The sequence below is a fragment of the Macrosteles quadrilineatus genome, unplaced genomic scaffold (genome assembly GCF_028750875.1).
Source record: "Macrosteles quadrilineatus isolate MER2022 unplaced genomic scaffold, UCM_ALF_1.0 Scaffold_3__2_contigs__length_128488019, whole genome shotgun sequence".
In the NCBI taxonomy this organism is placed as follows: Eukaryota; Metazoa; Arthropoda; class Insecta; order Hemiptera; family Cicadellidae; genus Macrosteles; species Macrosteles quadrilineatus.
Window position 1 is genome coordinate 67806691 of NW_026542596.1, and position 23276 is coordinate 67829966.

Genomic DNA, 23276 nt, shown 5'->3' on the forward strand with positions numbered 1-23276 from the left:
ATAGCAATCACAATTTGTATCAGTGTGGTAAATTTCTAAAACTCACTGTATCAGACAGGCTTCAAACGGTCAAAAAACTAGGTTTGTGCATAAATTGTTTTTCAAAGGACCACCTGATCAAAGACTGCAAATCAAGTAGTTGCAAAACATGCAGCAAAAAACACAACACACTTTTACACTTCAATGTCAACCCATGTACATCATCCGAGACACAATCAAGATCTGCTCCACCCCCAGCAACACTGACGTCACACGTTACGAATAATCACGTGTTATTACCAACAGCCGTAGTAGATATAGAAGATGCAATTGGAAACAAACATCAATGTAGGGTACTACTGGATTCTGCTTCCCAATCCAACTTCATCACAGAAGATATGGTTAGGAAATTACAATATTTTATACGTACTTCACTCGTGTCGATTTGTGTCAATGTGTTATTCTATCATTTCAACATGGTTTGATTAATTTGTTTGTAAATACAGCAGTCTTGTAATTGTTGTATCAATTTAAATTCCATTAGATTTTTGCAATATAGAAATAGTTGAAAGATTTACACTTTCAAGGGGGGAGAATGTTGAGGAGAGTTATTGTTTATATTTCTGATTGTGTGTTTCATTACGTTATTTTATTAACTAATTATTATAAATGCTATATTTCATATGTAGTTTTAACTTAGAGTTGTGAAGTAGCAAACATGCATTCTCTTAGGGCAGTTGTCGGCTTTTAGCGCCGGTAACAGAGTAATAAACCATCGTCCTTCTGCGAAAGGACGGGCCCTTCCTCACCACTTTTAGAAAGTTGCAACCCCAATCGAGGGTGAGGAAGGTGTCTTTTATTCAGTCATAGTCAGTGTCTCAACTAGCACCACATTGTCAAGTTCGTTTGGCATAGTTTTCGTATAGGACGTGTGAGGCAGATCCCTCCACGTATTTCATTAGTCTTAATTCGCATTCAATAGTACATTCACATTAGTTTTTCGTTATAGCATTTTAGTCAGTCATTTATACAGTCCACTTAATATTCATTTCACATCAATAAATTCATAGTTCGTTTTTAAAGTGTTAGTTCTTAATTATTCCATAACATTGGCGTACCATCACGCGCCGCAACAAATATGGTTTGGTTTTTGTTCACATTTATTTTTGTCATTTCTGATATTTTATATTAACTGATCGTTCATTGATATCGAGTTGATTGAATCACGCGTATTGACGATTTCAATTGGCGACCGTGACAGGACTTTTAATTAAGAAATGACAAAATTAGGAGTTGAAGATTTGACAACTGAAATGCTAGAGAAAGGCATGGAAGAAAGTGAGCAGAAGGAGACAGGAAGCAAAGCCTACGAGCTTCGACCACGGGTAGGACGAAATACCCAGTTGGCAGAACAAATACCACAACCTGACCCGGTGAGTACTCTACTGTCCAAAATTTCGGAGAAAGTAGATATCCAATCTGAGAAACTTGACACACAGTCGGCAGACATTAATAGTAAAATGTCATAATTTATGGAACAAATTTCTCACAACTATTCAAAATTAGACAAAAGAATCGAATCATTGGAGTCAGATGTTGTCGTTACCATTGATAAAATTACAAAATTAGAAACAAATGTTGATGGTAACTCTGATAAATTAAATGAATTGGAAACTAAAATTGATTACATGGAAACTAAATTTCACAATAAAATTCAAGCTATTGGAACACAGATATCCTCACAGGAAAAGACAATTACTTGGAATAATCCAGAGTACCAACCATCATTCATGCCTACTGTGGATCCCAAAATATAAAAGACAGCTTACCGGAATTTCACGGCAGGTTAGAGGAATGTCCCACAGCGTTTTTAGCTACTAGCGAGTCTTTGTTAAAACGGACGTGTATACCGTCAGAAATATATCTGCAGATTGTGAGCCAACAGTTGAGAGGTTCGGCAGGTACTTAGTGGCAAAGCATTAAGGGTCTAAGTCTAGAATGGGACACATTCAAACATGAGTTTATGCAGAGATTTAATTCAGAGGCTGTCAAAGCATTAATCACTAAGAAATTCTTGACGGATGTTCAACCTAGTGGCATGAGAGCTGGGGCATTTGTTATTCAAAAGTTACAGTTGTTTAAGAGAATGAATGATGGTGGGAGTATTGACGAGAGTGTTACTTATATTATGGAACTTTTACATGAGAAGATTAGGTCTCTAGTTAAGGTAGCTCAACCAAAATCATTTGACGAACTCAGGAGCATAGTAGCAAAGCTAGACGAAGAGGTAAGCTTTTATTCCTCAAAAACCAGAACTTCGAACCTTGATAACTCCTTTAAATGTTATCAATGTGGGCAAACTGGGCATGTGAAGGCCCGTTGTCCGGAAAACTAGACCAGAACCGTTCTAATAGGGACGAGAATGGTTCTAGAAGAGTTTCTAAGTCCCAAAACTACCAGTCAGAAAAAACTTATATTGGTCAAATTTCTAGTGAGAGTGTGGGTAATCCCCGTCCGGCAATTAGTTTACAGATTGGTGACAAATATTATACTGCAGCCCTTGATACTCAAGCATCACATTCGTTTATTGGCATGACGGTGGCTAAATTGTTAACACCTGTTCGTCCAGACGGTGTAACTGTTGTCAAAGGTGCAGTACAAGATATAAATTACAAAGTCAAAGGATTTACTTTTCTTGAAGCCAAATGTTCTCAAGAATCTATTCACATTCCGGTAAAAGTGATTAAGGATTTAATCCCGGAAATCATACTAGGGCATGATTTCCTTGTTAAATACGGTGTGTTGATAGATTACACAGCAAATGAAATATTTTATGGCATTAAAAATAGAGTTAGATTGGGATGGTTAGAGGAAAAACACTTTGATTTGGGAGCAGAATTAGAAAACGTTTTGGATGAACTGAAAACGGGAATTTTGGATCTCAATCAAAGAACAGACTTGATTAATTTACTCAGTATCTTTCCAGAGGTAATTACAGACAGAATTGGGTTCACTACTACGGTAAAACATATGATCTCTTGTAAAGATAACACTCCTGTCAAACAGAAACCTTACCCTCTTAACCCTGACAAACGGAAGTTTGTCATAGAAAAAGTAAGGGAAATGGAAAATCAAGGACTAATTGAACCACCATCTTCAGGATGGGCTTCACCAATAGTATTACCCAAAAAGAAGAACGGAGACTACAGACTTTGTGTGGATTTACGTCAAGTCAACAATAAAACTATTGCTGATGCTTACCCAATGCCTGATCTACGACATCTGATTAAGCAAGTTAGTGGGGCCAAAGTATTAAGTACTTTAGATTTGAATTCTGGCTATTGGCAAGTAGAGGTAGAAGAATCATCTCGGCCTATGACCGCTTTTTCAACACCAAGGGGACTATATCAATTCCGTGTTATGCCCTTTGGATTGAAAAATGCCCCAGCAACATTCATGCGTCTGATGGACAAAGTTTTGTCAGGTTATGTTGGTGAATTTTGTGAAGTTTATTTGGACGATGTACTAGTTTACAGCAAAAGATTTTCTGATCATTTGGAACATTTGGCTAGAGTATTAGAAAGATTGAAAATTCATGGATTTACCTGTCAGGTGAAGAAATGTCACTTTACGTCCAACTCAGTAGAATATTTGGGTCATGTGTTAAGAGACAAAGGATTAGAGAGGCAAACTGAGAAAAACAAGGCTATTGAAGAGTACGAAAGACCTGGTACGAAGCGTAAAGTTCGACAGTTTTTGGGCCTGTGCGGTTGGTACAGTTGTTTTGTACCTCATTTTGAATCCAAGGTTTCACCTCTAACTGACCTTCTTCATAAAAATAAACCTTTTAAATGGACCGAGACGGAAGAGAAAGCTTTCAGGGAGATAAAGAGATCAGTACTTTCCTGTTAAAGGGAACATTCATTATTATCGATGATTTTTTCTTTCGATATATCGATATTTTTGTTTTCCGATCCATTACACATTGACAACTGATCTTGTTTAGGCTAAAATAGTCTATTATATGAATTAAGAAATGAAACTGTTCTAAGCTAACCTAACATAACCAACCAAACTTGCTGTACCATTTAAAAATTCCGTTTGATAACAGAAAAGGCAAATTAAACACGGAATTTTTAAATGTTACACAGCAAGTTTGGTTAGTTATGTTAGGTTATTTTTTATAACAGTTAGTTTCATTTCATTATCGTTTGTTGATACTGAACAATATTTATCGTAGTTGTCAGCTGATATGTTTCAACTTGTTAATATCAGACAGACAGAAATTTAGATGAGACTTGTTTCGGCTTAATTAATGTATAAAACTGCAACCTCAGGGTTTAGGGTTAGTGCTTGGAACTCTCTTTAATTTCCAATTTCCTTGCTAATCTTTTAATTTGAAACTTTTTTTATAATAATAAAGTTAGCCTTTGATTTTTTTTTTATAAATAATTTTATATTGAATTTGGATAAGATTGTTCTAAAACAAAAGTCTTTACTTGAATCAAGATTTTAGGCTATGGCTATATAAATTTTAACAGCTATGAGGCTACTCGATCCACCTCAGAAGTAGGCTAATGTTCTCAAATTGTCCAACACTTAAATAGGATAGTCTGTAATAATAAGATGGAGATTACCAAGTTTCCACATTTCTTCTTGTTTAAACTATTTGAAATAATTAGACTATTTTGGTTTAGCTTTTCACTTTTTACTAGAAAATATTATAATATAAAAATCATACAAACTAGTTTTTAAACTCTCACCCAGGCTAGTTCATGGCGGTGGGGCACACGGGAGGGACTAAGGCTAACATATCTTGTAGTGTCAGCGTTTGCCGCTAGAACCGCTAAGGTGAAAAAATATTAATTTTTTTAAATTTATAGTTATAAAATTAACTTTTTAATTATAAAATATTGTTTTAAAATTATAAAATAAATTTTTAATTTTTAAAGTTAAACTGTCATAACATAACCTAACCAACCAGACTTGCTGATAACATAAAAACTATATGGGACAAAAATCTAATTAATGATTACTTATAATTTTTAATTAATTATAAAATTAATTTTAAAATTTAGTATTATAAAATTAAACTGTCATAACCTAACCTAACCAGTTATATATATATTTATTTTTACTTTAGCTTATGTTTGAAATGGATTGTAAACATAATATATTTAAAATAGGCTGTTAGGCTTAATTGATTGGTAATAGGCTATTTATATATTATTTAATCAAACAAAATTTTATGAACTGTTGCAAAACGTAAAAATAACCTAAAAGTTTATGATTCTGAGCAATGTACAGACAAAACTCTAATTTTATTTATATAGATTGTGTATCAGCCATTTATAGACTGTTTTTATACTGACATCCCGACTATTTGGAACAGCTGTTGCCAATTTTTTTTATTAATAAAGAACCTAAGTTGAATGAGCTAATCACACACAGTGCTCGATCAGTGGCGGATTTACCAAGGGGCACACTAGGCACGTGCCTAGGGGCGCCTGCCATCGAGGGGCGGCGCGCGGCCCGTCAGCGGGTGACGGGCGGCATGGCGGCAGGCGCTTGGTGATAGGCTGCGGCCACACGGGTGGTTTTATCATGCAAAAATGCAGCTTGAAAACATGCCAAAAATTAAAGTAGTATTTAAACGAATAGGCGCCCGCTATTGTGGAAAAACACACTGCGTGAGGGGCGTGTGGCATTCATTCCTCATTACATTTAATACTACTCATATTTACGCTGCGTTTGAGCGTGAAAAAAAGCCCGTGTGGCCGTTGCCTTAAGTGGTTAAGACGACTCACGTTCATGTCGCGACATGCAGATGCAGACATACGACTGCGAGTAGCGAGCACTGTCGTAGTGCGTCATTTCCAGTACCTGTGTTGTATTTCTAGTGGCAGTTATCAGGGCCGCCCCGAGGGTAATGGTAATAGACGCCTGGGGCAAGATTTAAATTTTTGCCCCCTCACCAAAAAATGTATTTGCGGGGTTTGCGTCAATAGACTCAACGTCCAATATATCGATATTGAACGTTTTGCAAGTATTTTTTTATAAACGTAACAACTACACCGAACAAAATTACTAAAAACATTGAATTTACGACTCACAACGGACATCACAAAACGACTATGAGTTGATGTAGAAGTTTGAGTTTTGAGGTTAGAAACAAGCAAATGTAGGTTGGGCTGGGGCGTGTGGGCGAATACGCACATACGCAGTGTGTGTGATTACATGAGTTTTATGAGTTTCCTCTAAAATATTCGTTTGCGGTTTGCTGATAACGTTGTTAAATTTTTAACCTTCCAAAGCCGCGGCGCCCAGGGCGGCCACCCTGCACGCGCCGTCCTTGGGGCAGCCCTGACAGTTATATTATAAGAAAAATTATTGTTAGCTGTTTTGAATGTTAAATTTAAAATCTTTTAGTATAGTGAATGTTGTTGTCAACCGCCTTCGAAAATGTTGGTTAGTAAATAAGGCAATTAAGTCATTGCTCAAAATTTCGCCCATTTTATTCATTCTTGATTAAAGTAGGCTACTCATAATTGAATGACAATATAAAACAGGCTTATTTATTACTTTTTTGTAATGATACAGCGGACGTGTTAAAGGCAGTCATAAGTTATTTAAGTTTTGGCAGAACAATAACTTATATATGTTTATTTAATCTAAAATGTAATATGTATTAATAACAGGCCCTATTTATTTTATTTATGTGAAAAAACTAACTTTTTTGGAACCGCTATTGGTTGTTTTACTTTTTTAATCATTTTAATTTCTTAATTATGCATGAAGAAAATAATAATAATGAGTGAAAAAGGTCAGGTTAAGTGGTGCAGCATTACGCAAACTTAAGGAAAAGCGTGAGAGAGAGACTTCCTTTCCTTTTTCGCAAAACAAAAAGGGGCGGCCGGCCGAACGGGCCTAGGGGCGGCGCCGTAGGTAAATCCGCCACTGTGCTTGATTGTCACTGAGATAGTTGATGTGACACGAGAGATGCTATAGCTTACAATATGTCATTATATCAGTTTGACTTGTTTTAAAAAGTCTGCATATTCAATAAAAAATCAGTCATTTTATCAGCACAATCTATCAGTGGCTTAATTCAACAACAATTTTGATTTAAAAACTGGCTAACTTGAACATTTCTGGGTTTTTTTTCTTAGGCTGTTTTGGTTAAACGGCATTTCAGTTAATGGAGGTTCTACAGTAGATATATTCACATAAATTTATCGGTGACTTCAGAAATGAAGGTAACAAAACTAAGATTGTTAAATAAAGTAATTTATAATTTAACAGTAAAAAGGCACATTATACTAAATAAACAAAATGATTTGATTAAATAAAATAAGACAGTCTAGCAGCAGCAGAGTCTACTTGTTGAAGGTTTAAAGTAAGGAACAGAGTCGAAGAGGCAGAACTCTAAACCATCATATCGATGTATTGGGATCTGAAACATTTAAATAAGATGTAAAACATGTTGGTTACTTTAAAAAATATAATTGACATAACATTTTTTCTAAAGTAACAAAATAATATTTTTTTCCATTCACTTAGAACTAAAAATTCTGTACAATTAAAATCCACATACTACCTGACAATCAATACTGAATTGAAGTGCCTGAAGTTGGTCTTAATTTGGTTAAGCAGTCAAAAATAGCCAACAGCATGAAGGATGGAGATTTTCCTCCTCTCACTAGCTTTTCGATTTCGCAACCTCTTACACTTGGCCACATTTATGAAAAAACAAGCAATGAACACACCAGAAATTTAGTTGAAACCTAGCAAAATCAAATCAAAATAATGTTTATTTTAGAAAGTAAACTACAGTATTACAAGACTTTAAAGTAAAACGGTCGGCAATCCGCAACTCCCCCTAAACTCAAACATCTGTGAAAATGTATTCTACCTGTGTACCATGTAACTGATAAGGATATAATTTTTCGGAAATATAAGGAATTTCATGGCTCAAAGTCGTCAAGTGGTGTTTTATTGGCATTTGATGTATCTTAAAGTTTATATTCCTCACACAGTCTGGGACTTTGAGAGTCTGTTGTGGATCGCAAGTCACCAGAGACTGCAATCGAAACTATTAAACGTAAAAATGTATTTATATTTTACTATTCTCATGAAATATCTTATGTAATAAAGCACACACCGGGAGGTCCGGGATGGGAGGCGTCAGGTTCAGTCTCGCAGTTGTGTAGTCGTGTCGGGACTTGGTCCAAGCCTAACTCTCGGTCCTGCTCCACAGCCCAGCAAGCCTGTCAACAGAGAAGACAGCTGTAGTGGGAAATGCACTGTAGGACTAACAAACCAGCAATGCACTGCTGTAATCCAGACCCCCACTACAAACCATTTAGACAATCAATTTCATGCAGATTACAACTGTGTAAACAAATTGACAATCGAGCTACTATGAACAGAGATATAGCGTATTTTGTGAGCGCAAACGTGGAAACGCCATAAGACGTAATGAGTAAGAGAGAGACAGTGAATACGTTAGGTTGGGGGGGGGGGGAGCGGCGGGCCGATACATGTGTATCTCTGAGCAGTACAGCGCGCGATCCAGCTGTAGTAATAATAGAGATCGATGCTATTAATTAACAGCTGTGACTAAGGAAAATGTCGGCCTTACTAGATAACAAGACAACAAGATCGCGCCACTCATCCTACACTCATCTCCATTCATACTTGGCTTAAAATTCCTAAATTTGTATGGTCAACATTTCATAAAAAAGTGTGACAACTATTATTTATAGGTATTATTTTGCAAGTTTCTACGACTTGGCACGGATAATAGAATGAAGCCAGATACTACTGCGTTTGATGTATTATCATCTCAACATCAAAATTATCAGAAGCAGAAGGATACTATGATGAGGATATAAATATTTTGTTATCTGATACCATTGTTGGTATCTTTGGAAGAGAATATTTACAACTCTTTTCCAATCAAAAAAATCTGGAATGGAAATATTATTATTTAAGAAAAGATTGAGGTTTCAAATATATTAAAAGTCTTATTATTTTCATTGTACTCACCATGTTGGGTATGAAAAAAAAAAATATCCAGGATAGTAAACTTACCTCAGTCTTAGATTCGGTGGCAAGGTTCCCGTTACAAGTAGCCATGTTGACATCTCTACCACTTGCTTCTTCCTGAAATGAAACATTCAACATTGCACAATTCAACAAATAGAAAAGATCATATCGATTTACAAAATAAATACATTTTTAACATTGATACTATGACAAATAATTTGAGGAGATCTTAATAAAAAGCTCAGAGTTCCATATTACTTGGCGGTGTTTATCTCTATTGGAAGTAGACCTTTGTAAGTGAAAAAAACATTCTACAATCATTTAATCTGGTTTCCCTAACCAAATTCAACGACCTTTCAACTGTCACTTTAATTACAGATGTGTCAAATGAATGATTGTATTGCCACAGCAGATAATTGTAGTCCTATGTTGGTTAAATATCCATAGTTTAATCGATAAAGTATAAAAAATTTAGTAAACTATTTTCATTCCAACCAGTAAAAATGAATTCCTAAAATGCAATTTTTTAACTTCCTTAATTTTGAATAAAACTAGTTCTCTATACATTTTACAACAACAAGCACAAAATAGAACAGTGGAGCATCCATTTGTTCATCTAAAAGTATCAGTAGTTCATCAATTAATTATCTCCGGTATTTGTAAGAAATCTATAAATTACTGGATCCTAGAGTACTTGCCCACCCTACTCACCAGTTGGTCAATACCCTCCGCTGTGTCCCCCCTCTCCTCCTCGCCACCGCTACCAGTCGAGTGACGTGATTGGTCGGCCTCAGCTAGATCTGCCTCAGACACTGGCTCACTCTGCCCAACAAACTAGACTATGTCAATCTTTGCTCAACCAGTAGCATTTACAGATGCATTGAACAATGTCAACAGACAACTGATGTTAAAAGCTTTCCCTATACTTTCTATTCATTTGCAAAGACTTTAATTTTTATAAAAATAAAAATAATGTCTCAAACAGAAGAACCCAAAGTCCTTGAGTATCCCAACATTTTAAGGTTTTGATATTAATCCATGCCCATCATTTCAAGCTTTAGATAGTAATTTTATTTTTATTTGCTGATACAGTTGAACTTAAACTTTCTGAACTCCAACAATCCAAATTGCTTACAGAAAGAATTTTAAAACTCTTAAACTACAGTAATAAGAATCCTTATTAAAGAAGCAGAAGCTCTGATCACAGTGAAATCCAGAACATCTCCCACGGTTGTATGGACATCATCGGCTCCTGCGGTCACGGAAATCAGCATTGTCCTTTGCAATAAATAGGTTTTCCTACAGTCACCCGACAAAGTGGGCTTCCTTGCAAAGATTATAGTACAGAAAGCCTTACATTGGCGCACAATTTTTTTTACTTTGGCGCACAACAGAATTTTAACCAAACAACACAAAACAGCATACTTTTATTATACTCCATGTACGCTTGAAAATAAGTTGGCAACACAAATAAAGATATTACGACTACGATCTGCAATTACTGCCATTGTTTCACTCATGAAACTTTCCACATTCGCCTACGGCTCGCACGTAAACATTTATCCTACCTTATTTCTGCGGGCCTGGTTTGCCGGATGCAGGTTGAGAAGAGAGGAAGACACACTTTCCCCCACTACTCCTCCTACGGCTCCCTCCTCTTCTTCTTCCTCTTCTTCCACCACTTGAACAACATCACCATTCGGCTGCTCCTGGAAATAATTACAAAATAACCATATATAAATATATATAATATAAATTGTTTATAAATATATAAAGACAAATTTTGACTGGCTAAAGAATAGGTAAAAGGGAGGAACAAATAAAGTTCAAAAAGAGCCAGTTTTGTAACAGCCATTCTACTATTTTCTTCTGAAGAAGTTCCCTTGAGGGAGAGATTCGTCTAAAATTATTTGTGTTGTAAACATTTTCTGAGATGTTAACAGCCTGTGACTCTATTTTACTATCTAGAATCTATCTATATATATAATACGTGAAGCCGTTTTTTGTTAACGCAACTCCTCCCTTATTTGTGGACCAATTTCAACGTTTAAGGTGTCAAAAGATTCGTCTCAATATGAAGTTTTGCAATAAGGTTTTAGAATTTTAAAATTCCTACTCTGAAGGGCGTGAGACCCTCTCAAAAGTCGGGTTTTCCCCATAAGAAATACATAGGAGAAATTTAAAAACCAAAAACAGCTGTTTATAAAAAGAAACGCATTAGCTTTTTGGGAGTAAATATTAATGTTTGTAATATTCAGTAGGTTAAGACCAAGTTAAACCGGTAATCAGTTTTGTAGGAAGAACAGAAAATGCCTCAAGTTCAAAGAAGAAATATTGAAAACGTGAGTAGGAGACAATTAATAATAAGATATATCTTATGCGTATGAGGAGAGTAGAAATAGAGAGGCCTGGTCTAACAGACACCCATCCAGATACACATTCACTTGGTGATGTGTATAATATTTGCCAGTTCTGCTATACATCGATGGTTCTGCTCAGCAACTCACTTTGGAAATGAAAAAATGTACGAAGCACATAGTGTTGTCACGGTGGTAAAATAAACTTGCCTAATGTCAGATCAAATGAATGCATGCAAGAAATGTTTACTTCTGACAATGACAAAACAAGATAGGCTATTTCAAAACATTTAGTTTAAACTATATTTAATGCCTTGACTATGATTAGTTCAAGTAGTAAGATTATACCAAATCTTGGCGGACCTTATATTTTTATTGTAAACTTTTGTATTACTCGCTCTACTTCAATTGAGAAAAAACACAAATGGATTGTTTACTTCGAGGTTATGTTTCCAGTTCCTCGGGAAAACTTATACAAGGTCTACTGACTGAATTTACCAACACAATCCAGACATTTCAAGTCAAAAATAAGAAGTTTGCTACAACAACTCATTTGCTATTGAAAGTTTTAGTGGCAATATTAGACCAAACATAAGTGAAGGAATTAGTGTTTATGTATTCAACGATCAAGTTGTTACGGTCAAGTTTATTTTTATGATTTAGGAAAGGCAAATAATATACGCTGTTCAAAAAGAGAATATGAAAATTGCTATCCAAATCGTATAGCTACAAGAGTTATCCAACCTATTTCGACAAATGAATCCATACTTTCAAAACGTTGGGACAGGTATTTAGAGAAACTCCACTGAAAAACGTGAGACTGATAGACAACACGTTGAAATATGTTAACCAACTTTCAATGGTGTTGCTGCTTTAGCTAATTCAAAGCAGATTATGACAGTTAAGTTGGAAAAAAATGGACCACATGAAATAGTTGATATCACCTAACTTTTCAGGGTTCTCCACGAAGAAAATTTGTTTGATTAAGGGGATGTCTCAAAGAAATAAAATGATTTAACTTAAATTACTAAACACTGGTTATCAGTAGGCCTAAGGCAACAGTTTTCTTTAATTCTCAATGCTGGAAAAACTTTGTTGCAACATGTTAACTCGAATTGAAGCAGATTGTTTAGCATTCATTAGAAGTTATCAATTAAAACTGAGAGCAGAAATAATGTAGGTGAACCTTGACGACGCAAACAGAGATATTTAAAATTAGTTTCTAACAAGTGTTTAAACAACTCTAAGAGGTAGCTACAATTACTCGAATTTAAGCATAAAGTTTTCCTCGGCGTTATGTTTCATACTATGCGGCTCATTGAGCCGCACGGGTTCTCTAGTAGAATCTATTGATTGATTGATTGATTTCAACCACCCCTCTTATGATTACCGTGCTGTGGTTGTGATGCACTGTGTTGACCAGACGCAGGAATGTCAGCTCACTGATAAGTACATCGGCTACATTGATCAGCAACTCCTCATAAACATCTCCTAGCCTACAGACACACAACAGAGGTTAGGAGGATATGAGTTAAAATTAAACTTTCATCAACAAATACTATGGACAATTTATTAACAACAAATAATTCTATGATTATTCTTGTAGGAAGCTTCCTGCAACAGAAAGATTTTCTACACTAAGAGCCAGATTTTCCCCTTGATAAGAGGAACTCGGAGCAGTTTTAGGTGGGCACTACATCATTTTCCATGATGATCACATGAACTAACTGCCATATCTGAAAAATAGTTTATAAACTATTCATATACCATTCAAAAGACACAATATCCAAATTACCTGAAAGCCTTACAAGATATTGGACATAAATATCCCAAATAGAGTCGATTAACAGAAGTGCAGCGTTTTTTTGTCGGAAGAATTTCATTAGGGGTGGTACTGGTATCTTTGTATCCAGCCTGATAAGTTTTGAGAATTTAAAACTGGATTGGCTCTGTGTTGAAAAGAATTTTGAATGTTCTGGTGTATTTAGCAAGGCTTTAAATTTGGCTATAGTATTGGTGTACCATTCAACATCTGGGGACAGCAACATCTTTCTCACGAATTTGGAACTGTTATTAATATTCTTAGATCGTTTCAAGAGTAATATAATAATTGGTGGTGACTTCAATGCCAAATTTTATGTAAATAATAAACTACAAAGCGTGAAACAGCTTGTCTACACTCTGGAACAATTTAACTGTCATTACATTAACAGAGCGCCAACTAGGTTCAACGCCTGTCTTGACAACATCTTTACCAACATCTTGGAAGAGTTATATTCTTCTAATGTGGTCTACCCTGATATGTCTGACCATGATGGGCTGGACCTTACAGTGGAGTTGGTCCAATCTTCTACTCGACCAGAAATACCTACAGTTGTCAATAGAGACGTCTCTTTGAAGCGTTTACAAGAATTTAAATCTAATTTACTACAAATTGACTGGCTGCCTCTATTAAACTTTGGAAATTTACCTGCTGAGGACTTATTTAATGTTTTTTTCTACACTCTTCTGGATGTTTTTTACATAAGTTGCCCGGAGAAAATCGTAAGGAAGAAGAACAAAACTTTGAGTGGTGCAGGAAAATCTTGGTACACACCGGACTTGAGAAAAATGAAAGAAAGGACTGTGGCCTATCGTACAATACTTCAAGCTTCTCCTAGCGAGGTGGCACTTAAGGCATACAATTGCAGTCGGAAAATCTACAAATCGGCAGTCAACCAGGCAAAATTAGATGCAAACGACAGATCCATCGAGTCCGCTTCCAACAAATGCCGAACAGCTTGGAACATCATCAAGAAGAGCACAACCAACAATGCTCCGGATGTTGAGGTGGAAATTTCCCCTGAGGAGTTTAACAACTTCTTCATCAGCTCAGTAGAGGAAGCCAGAAGTACTATCGATCAGCCTGATGTGTCTTCAGAGGAACTGCTTCGTAGGTCCGGTCATTGTGAAGCTCACCTTGAATGGAAATATGTGTCCAGTGAGGAGGTTATAAGTGAAGTGCGGGCCATGAAAGCTTCAAAAAGTAAAGATGTGTTCGGCCTATCGGGTTACATAATCCGGTATATTCTGAGTGCAATATTGCTTCCTTTGGTGTTGTGTATCAATGCGATTTTTAGGGAGGGAGTTTTCCCAGAAGCGCTGAAAATAGCACGAGTGGTTCCTATTCACAAAAAGGGTTGGTGTCATTAGTGCCTATTTTAGGTCAATTAATTGAACGGATTGTAAAGCACCAGGTATGTACACACTTTGATAGATTTAAGTTTTTTCTGCATTTCAGTTTGGTTTTCTGAGTGAAAGGTCAACTACGGATGCCATTGATTGCTTTGTTTCTGGGATTTTGGAAGCTTTTGAGGGAAGGAGTCTTGCTCAGGTGAGTGCGTGTGATTTGAACAAGGCTTTTGATTGTGTTGATCATGGTCTCTTGCTGTTTAAATTGGAGCACTATGGCATCCGTGGTTGTCCTCTCCAATTTTTTAAGTCTTATTTAAGTGGTCGTTCACAGTTTGAGTTTGTTGATGCAAAGGGTGTGCATTCCAGGTGCATTGAAGTTAAAACTGGGGTTCCCCAAGGCTCGGTCCTTGGTCCCCTACTCTTTTTGATTTCTGTCAATGATTTGCCACTTCGTATTGAGGGTTCTCAAACCACAATGTTTGCAGATGATACAACGTTCCTAACTGTTCACCGTGATCTCAATAGATTAAAGTTATCTGTAAAACATACAATGAAACAAGCTGGGGATTGGTTTAGTGCCAATAAACTCCTTCTTAACCCTCCAAGTGTCTCTAGTTTTGGTCTTAATGTTCGCCCATTTATTGCGCAATTGCAGGGTTTTATTAAAATGTATCTTAGGAACTTAAAAACAATGTAAAGTATACTGTTTAATATATAATTTTGTTTGGAAAATTATGGGCTTCAATGTAACATATAAAACATTACAAAAAAAATGTTCAACAATTTTTGTGGGGTTAACATTTCTCAAAAATTATAAAATAAATGAAAAAAATGTATGTTTGCGCTCAATAAATTGTTATAATTATTAGGTCTACAAATATTTTAAAATAGCCACTTTGTTCAGAATTTTATAATAAAAAACAAAATTATAATAATAGAAGGAAGTAGATTTGCAAATAAATAAGTTATGGGTAAAAAACAGATTTCGGTACATAGCGTTTAGCTAAGAATGCATAGCCTAACCATAGCTAGGAATCTGGCTGATAATTTACATCAATATCACTACCTACTTCTTCAGGATCATCAACCAGCCCTTCAAAATCACTTAAATCTTCTTATAATGCACCACGTATATCACTACTTTTGATTTTTAACACTAAAACAATGATAAACGTAATATAACACATCAGTCATCGGTGCGAGGTTAACCAAGCTATTTACAAATACGCACGTCAGCTGTCTGCTACAATTATGATCGGCTCGAGAAAAAAAAGCGCTTAGAGACAGACCTCGGGAGAAAGCTTAGAATCTGCCAAATAAAACGATACCTAACTCGATCCAGTTCAATCCGATTTTGTCAGTCATAGAGCCTTTGCCGTAAACAGTGTTTGTGAGTCGAAAAATCAACACAAAACACTACACGACACATAACACTCGGAGGGTTGATGTAGATAAGACACAACACCTAGTTTGCCATACTAAAAACAAAGATTTGGGCTCAGGTGTAATTTGTAAAGAGGTTAGGCCCATAAAAGTCATGGGTGTGTTGATTGACAGCAGCCTTTCTTGGTCAGCTCACATTGATTTAGTATGTTCAAAACTGTCAAGAGTTATTTATTTAGTGAATAGGTTAAAAACTTTTGTTTCTGAGAAATATATCCGAGTAGCCTATTTTGCATTTTTTCAGTTAGTGTTAAGCTATGGTCTGATTCTCTGGGGTAACGGTAGTAATATAAGTGATGTTTTGTTACTTCAGAAAAAGGCACTTAGAATAGTAACCAAATCAGCTCTCAAAGCCCATTGTAGACCTTTGTTTATAAAAACTAGGATATTGACTGTCATTAACCTGTACATATATGTGTGTTTACTTGATGTCAAATTAAAATTAGGAGACTTGGCTGTTAGAAAAGATTTCCATTCTCATTACACTAGACCTAACTCTCTAATTGAAATTCTGTCCCATAGACTAAGTAAATGTGCCAGTAACCATTCAACCATGAGCTTAAAGTTATTCAATGTATTGCACTCTGAATCAAGAGCGTTGCCTGAGTTGGTTTTTAAAGATAGGCTATACAACTGGCTTGTTGAACATCCTTTTTATGTGTTTTTTTTATATAAAAAGTTGTTAAGTTTTGATGTTTAATAGTTTATCTAGCATATTCTCCACCCAGCCTACAGCCTTCTTTTTACTTTTAAACTTTACTGTGTAACCCTATTTTACCATAATATGTGACTATGTCTATTGCAAGATTGTTTTGCTTAAGGACAATAAAGGATTTCTGATTTCTGATTTTCTTATTTCTGATATCCGAGAAAATTGAGGTCAAGGGTGTTCAGATAACAGATTGTTGGATCAATGACAGGAAAAATGGGCACAAATATGGAATTTGATTTTCGACCCCAGCTAGAATTAAAATCTTTAGGCCACTTGAGAATCAATAGATTTAAGATTCCACTACTAAGCTTCTACAATATCAATGATTGTCTGTAGTTTGACCTGTGGCCGATGAACTTGTGTAGAGCGTCTTCCAGTTGTGCATCAAGCTGGTCCTGAGTGGCGGGGGGAGGTGTGTGTACCAGGTGTAGTATCAGTTTACGTACACTCTCCAGCAAGGCGGGGCCACATGTCTCCCCAGCCTGTGACATGATGAACGGCAACATCTCCGTCAAAACACTGCGCACCTCTCTGTCTAGCTTGGCACAGTTCTGAAAACCAGTCAATAGATACAGTCACTAGACCTTCGGTATTAATTCAATGTGTGGATACTTTGCACCCCAACAAATAGTAAAACATATTGGTAACGGGAATGTTGCTGAAAGTCAACAGTCCCGGAAGATCAAATAATTTATACCTGTGCCGCTAGGTCAAAAACTACAATGTTTGCAGTGTCAGTAGATCAAAAGTCCCAGTAAGTCAAATAGTACAGTCCGAGCTAAAAACGTGGTCTATGTTAAAGCATTTGACTTATTGGGAATTTGACCTAATGCAACAGCAGTTTTAATATAACGAAATACGGTAAAATACAAGTTCAGTTTCGCTGAGTCAACAGTGCCGGAAGATCAAAAGCAATAAAAGTGAACGTCGATTCAGTGTAAAGTAGACCTCCTGCAACGCTTACTACACCAACAAAACTCGCTTTTAGTTACTTCGTGTTTTGTCATAATTAGAATAGAGCTAAAATTATCATATTTGGTACATAGCTTATCTATTAATGCTTCTTGCCAACTGTTTGGTCAACACTGTAAATAGGTATAGCCTTTCGTCAAAATGTGTGGCATAAAATACACGCAAGGACGATCTGAAAATTTCTGGTTATTATGTACGTTTGTAAAAGGAGATCCATTTAATTTTAGAACTATTTTATGAGTTATAGTGTAGTCTACACATAAACTGTGTAAATGTATTACGCCTCGGAAGGGTTGAAACCTGTCCAAACTATCATATATATTATTAAAACGTAAATGAGGTTTGTTCACATTCTGAATCAACCAGTCTACGGATTTTCATTATTTTTGTGTTGAAAGAAAGATAATTTTGAGATCTAGTGAATGTCAAAGCCATAATTATAATTAAGGGTCCAAGTTTTTTTAGAAATAAAGTTTTAATTTTTTAAAAGTCTAGCAGCCGACGCTAACCTTCTAAGCCAGCTTTTAGTACAATATAATTTGCTTAACATAACAGCTGTAAACATTCAGCATTTGTGACACAAATTCAGCATTTGAAAACAAATTTAAAGACATATTTAGAGTTGACTTATTTATACTATGTTTAATGCTGACCATTGATACATTCAATTCTTAGGTATGAGGATGGCAGATTATTTAAATTTGCATAGAAAAATAGTAGGATGTTCAAATTATTTTTTAAAGGAATCTTTGTAATCATCGATTTGTTTTAGTCCCATATAATTTGTTTTAACTAACAGCTGGTTGAATGTAATATTGTTCTATATAACTATTAGGTTTTTGGCGAATTTCCCATATAGGGAATAAGCTATTACCGTAGTACTTATGGTAACACCTGGACCCGGGACCGATTTAATTTTTCGTTTTGAGGTCCCTAGAGGCCAAAAACACCATCCGTTCAAATTCATATTTACAGGGTGATCAACTCAAGGAGGCCACCATTCGAAGTCGGAAACGGTAAGAATTAGAGAAAACATTAAATGGGGGACATTCCTTTATTTTTTGTGGCAGTTAAAAATATGATTTTAGTTTTTTTATCATGTTTTCGGATAGAATATGCAATTTAAAAACTTTTTTAGCCTTGACACTTTTTCGATAAACCCACTCGTTTAGGAGTACAGCCTATGGAAAAATGACTTCCGGTGTACATTTTACATCATGTAGCTCCTAAACGAGTAAGTTTAGAGCAAAACTGCAAAAATTAAATTAGTCTTAGAATTGCATCTTCATTCCTTAAAGACTATAAAATAAAAAGTTTTCCACTTTTCAAGTTTGCCGCCATTTTTTTTAAACAATATAATTTATATTTTTAATTAATTTTATGGTCTCTTTGGAATGTGGATGCAATTGTAAGACTTTTTTACTCCTTGTATTTTTGCTATAAACTTACTTGTTTAGGAGCTACATGATTTAATATGTACACCGGAAGTCATTTTTCCATAGGCTGTAACTCCTAAACGAGTGGGTTTATCGAAAAAATGTCAAGGATAAAAAAGTTTTAAAATTGCCTATTATGTCCGAAAACATGATTAAATATAGGGTGTTCGATAAGAAATTTCAAATTTGCCGGCTGAATATCAAACGACTAAAATCATATTTTAAACTGCCACAAAAAATAAAGGAATGTCTTCCATTATAAGTTTTCTCTAATTTTTACCGTTTCCGATATCCCAATGGTGGCCTCCTTGAGTTGATCACCCTGTATAGTCTATATTTATTTATTTATATATTTTTCCCGGGGGGAACCCCAAGACCCCCCTCCTTTTTGGGGGGTAATCCATACCCCCCAGGCCCCCGGTGACCCCCCCCCCCCCAAAATATATGTCTAGGAGCGCCCTTGTCTTCTTTACCTATAAAACACATGGGATACAGCCTTTTCTTCACTGATCACGTAATGCGTGATTTTCTATAAAGTCCTGGAAAAATAAAAGGTAAAATAGATAGAATAAAGGTGTACTGTATGTGGTTTACACAAAAATATTCATCAAACTGTGTGATATTTTGTTATTGCAATGAACAATTTGGGAGTATCGTATTGTTTAAGTCGATGGAAAATCTCTGTTGATCCTGTTTTACAAGCAAACCAAAAAGATACATTAGTCACCACTCTATGCGACATATTCTAACCAGAAAATTTTAATCGTATGATTCTATAAGCATTGATAGGATTGCAAAGTACTTCACAAACATTATTTCAAGGGTAATAACAGTCACAATTTCCGCCGACTTTAAGAGTCAACTAAACTACTATACTAATGGACACACAACTAAATGAAACAACTAATGGAACAACTCACGATGTACATATAACAGTTCGATATAAGCATTGAGTATACACGTCAGTACATACAGTACGTGTATACCCAATGATATAACCAACGGTTCTTGCAATTTATTGCTTATTGTTTTAGCGAATTTCCCATATAGGGAATAAGCTATTACCGTAGTACTCATGGTAAGACCTGGACGCGGGACCGATTTTTTTTTTCGTTTTGTGGTCCCTAGAGGCCAAAAACACCATTCGTTCAAATTCATATATATATATATATATTTATATATTTATATATTTATATATTTATATATATATATATATATGTGTCCGTTAGCACGATAACTCAAGCAAAAATGATCCGATTTTGATGAAATTTGGTACAAACGTGTAAACCTACGTTTATTCGAACGAGTTCGCGATCCAGCATGATCGGATCATGGGAACGGGGGTTTATGGGGGGTTTTATGGGGTAAAAATAGGTTTTTCCCATTTTTGACCCAAAAAACATAAAAGTTTGCAATTTCTTTCCAAACCATTTTGTAGAGCTTAAAAAAACAAATAATTTAGTATATTGAAGCGTTATTATGCGCGTAATGGTTACGGAGAAAATTCCAAAAAATTGTAAATTTAAAATTCCCATGTTATTCTTATGGAGAATAAGTAAACTGTTGTAGTTTGCTTGTTTATGAACATATTTTGATCAAATTTGGAAAATGTTTTTATTTCTTACTAACTATTAACATTTTACAAAAAAAAAAGTTTTACCCTCCCTGATGCAGCAAACCTAAGTACTTGTTAAACTAATTCTATTTAAATCGGGAATAAATGTTATATTTTTAAGTAGACATTTCAGTGTACATCCAATCAGTCAAATGGAAATTCGCTTAGTCTGCAGGTTTGCTGCGGCGGGGGTATTTTAGAGTTGTTTTCGGAATTACTCTGTTTTCGGACGTACTCACACTCGTATAAGGTTGTCCACGTTTGTCATTGATAATGTAGCCATGTTACATGGTTACACCCGTTGTCAAGAATATGTTTACAAGTTTTCCGTCTGTTTATGAATAGCGATACAATTTTTCACATACTTAAGAACCACCTGATTTCGTGCATTACATGTTCGTCTCAATTTTAATTGCTTTAGTAGGCATTATTTTGGTTGATAAGGACTTCAATCGGTCCTTTCAATGATAGCTCATGAAATATAGTACTTTGTCCATCAATTTTATTGTTTGGTAAAATGGATTAAATTATCCAGCAAACCCAAATTGTAATAGTAAATATAGTATTTGAAACAAATCAGTAACATGTTAATAATGTAACCTACATTATTTCCTTGAATTGCATAACAGCAATTAACTGGGCTGATCCTAATATAAATAAATCAATATGTTCTTCATAGGCATAACATGGGTTCATAACATGAGCCGCTGGGGCTGAGTCCAAGGGATTTAAAAATGTAAGGTTGGTTTGCAAATGTACGTGACACACTCTTTCTAATGAGACATGAATGGTCAAAATCGCCTAAGAAATTCGGAGGAGTTCAACGGAAAAATTTCGTGTTGGCGTTATACAGTATGGTTGAAAAGTCCTGGATTGGCTATATTTTTTTAACAATTTAGATAAAGTAGTGAGACTTGGTATATCAATAATAGCCATAAATATCTACTGTCTTAAGCTATTATCACTTTTTAATCCCTTAAGGGGGATGGACCACAAAGACTAAGACAAAATTCTTATAGTATAATTTTAATACTATTTTACCTGTTTTTGAAATGGCGACCATACAAATGTATGCATTTTAAGCCAAGTATGAATGGAGTTGAGTGTGTGATGAGTGGAGCGATCTTGTTGTCCTGTTAGTGACTAAGGCCGACGTAATCCTTAGACACAGCTGTTAATTAATAGTCCATACAGTCAATTAATAGCAGCAGAGGTCAAGTTTGGTAGGTATCAAATTTAAGGTTTTATTTATAAAAATATATTGCCGCAAACCCAAACTCAAACGATGATGATGATAATAATGTTAATGATATACTGTAGCTAAAACGTATCGTTTGAAATTTAACAGCTGAAAATAAGTTAAATAGAAAAGGTTTTGGTTAAATCCATCAAATTGTTATTGGACACTAGTAAGCACTAGTGCACTTTATTATATTGATTTACTTTGGATTTTAAAAATGTGAACGTTTTATTTTATTAAAGATTTATGGTGATACGTAAATATTGTAGTGTAGTAAAGTATATTATATTGTAGTTAAGTGTTAAATTTTGAAATTTTAGGGTGAATCGAGATGAATCTTTTTTTATAACATGGGTCTCTCCTACCTACATACCAAGTTGGATACATACCAAGTTTCATAAACATCGGTTGGAAAAGTGTAAAGATAAATATTTGTATGTAAAAAATACAAAATGGCGGATATATGGTTAACGAAACGATTTTGGAAAAAAATGTTATCCTTCATTTTCTGTTTATTTTGACCCAAGGAATTACTAGGTAAAGTATCTCCCCGCTTATTTTTAACACCCTGTTTATGATGTATTCTTATAAGTGAAAAATGTAAGCTGGTAATACAGAAAGATGTTTTATAAATAATATGAATGTACTGGTGATCTGTATATTCATATTTTTCTTGTTCTTAGAACTGTAAATTAAAAGTCCACTCAGCAGTCGCATCGTACGATGTAGTTCTTTCCACGTGTTGCGAAATGTTAAATTTGCCGTCCTCTTCAACCCAAGTTATCTATTGAACCACTGATTGTAAAAATTCAAAAAAATATATTTTACGCATCACACCTTTGGCTACAACTTTGCCACAGACAAAACCTCTCTAACCCAAAAACAAAAAAAATCTCGCATGCTAACTTTTTCATGTTAGAAATCACGATTTTAAACTATTCCACCATACATATCAATTTTTATTAATTAGATCGGTAAATAGTTTAAAGTTCCAACAAAATAGTCATCGAGTAGGACTAACCAAGAAGCTCTGTGCCAATTTTCAAAATTTTAGCACAACTTTAAGTACACCGAAACACGAAATTATTGAAGTCATGCGTCGAGAGGACTATCGTTGTTTTTAACAGATTATACTTTTGACCTTCCGGCACTGTTGACTCAGCGAAACTGAACTTATATTTTATCTTATTTCGTTATATTAAAACTGCTGTTGCATTAGGTCAAATTCCCAATAAGTCAATTGCTTTAACATAGACCACGTTTTTAGCTCGGACTGTACTATTTGACTTACTGGGATTTT

The 23276-nt window shown here is 35.2% G+C and overlaps 1 protein-coding gene across 4 annotated transcripts in view; it reads right to left on the bottom strand.

The window, feature by feature from the left end:
- Positions 1–7250: 7250 nt before the first annotated feature.
- LOC128989579 (pericentriolar material 1 protein-like) overlaps positions 7251–23276 on the bottom strand; it is a 69220-nt gene continuing 53194 nt past the window's right edge. For 3 of the 4 annotated variants that reach the window (XM_054411492.1, XM_054411489.1, XM_054411491.1), the window contains 7 exons: positions 17056–17264; positions 12775–12880; positions 10596–10736; positions 9739–9861; positions 9073–9144; positions 8141–8246; positions 7251–7432 (listed from right to left, as the gene is read on the bottom strand). In XM_054411492.1, coding sequence (XP_054267467.1) covers positions 7413–7432; positions 8141–8246; positions 9073–9144; positions 9739–9861; positions 10596–10736; positions 12775–12880; positions 17056–17264 — 777 coding nt within the window. In that variant the 3' untranslated portion in view covers positions 7251–7412. The remainder of the gene's footprint in view (positions 7433–8140; positions 8247–9072; positions 9145–9738; positions 9862–10595; positions 10737–12774; positions 12881–17055; positions 17265–23276) is intronic. The other variant, XM_054411490.1, reaches the window with a different exon arrangement.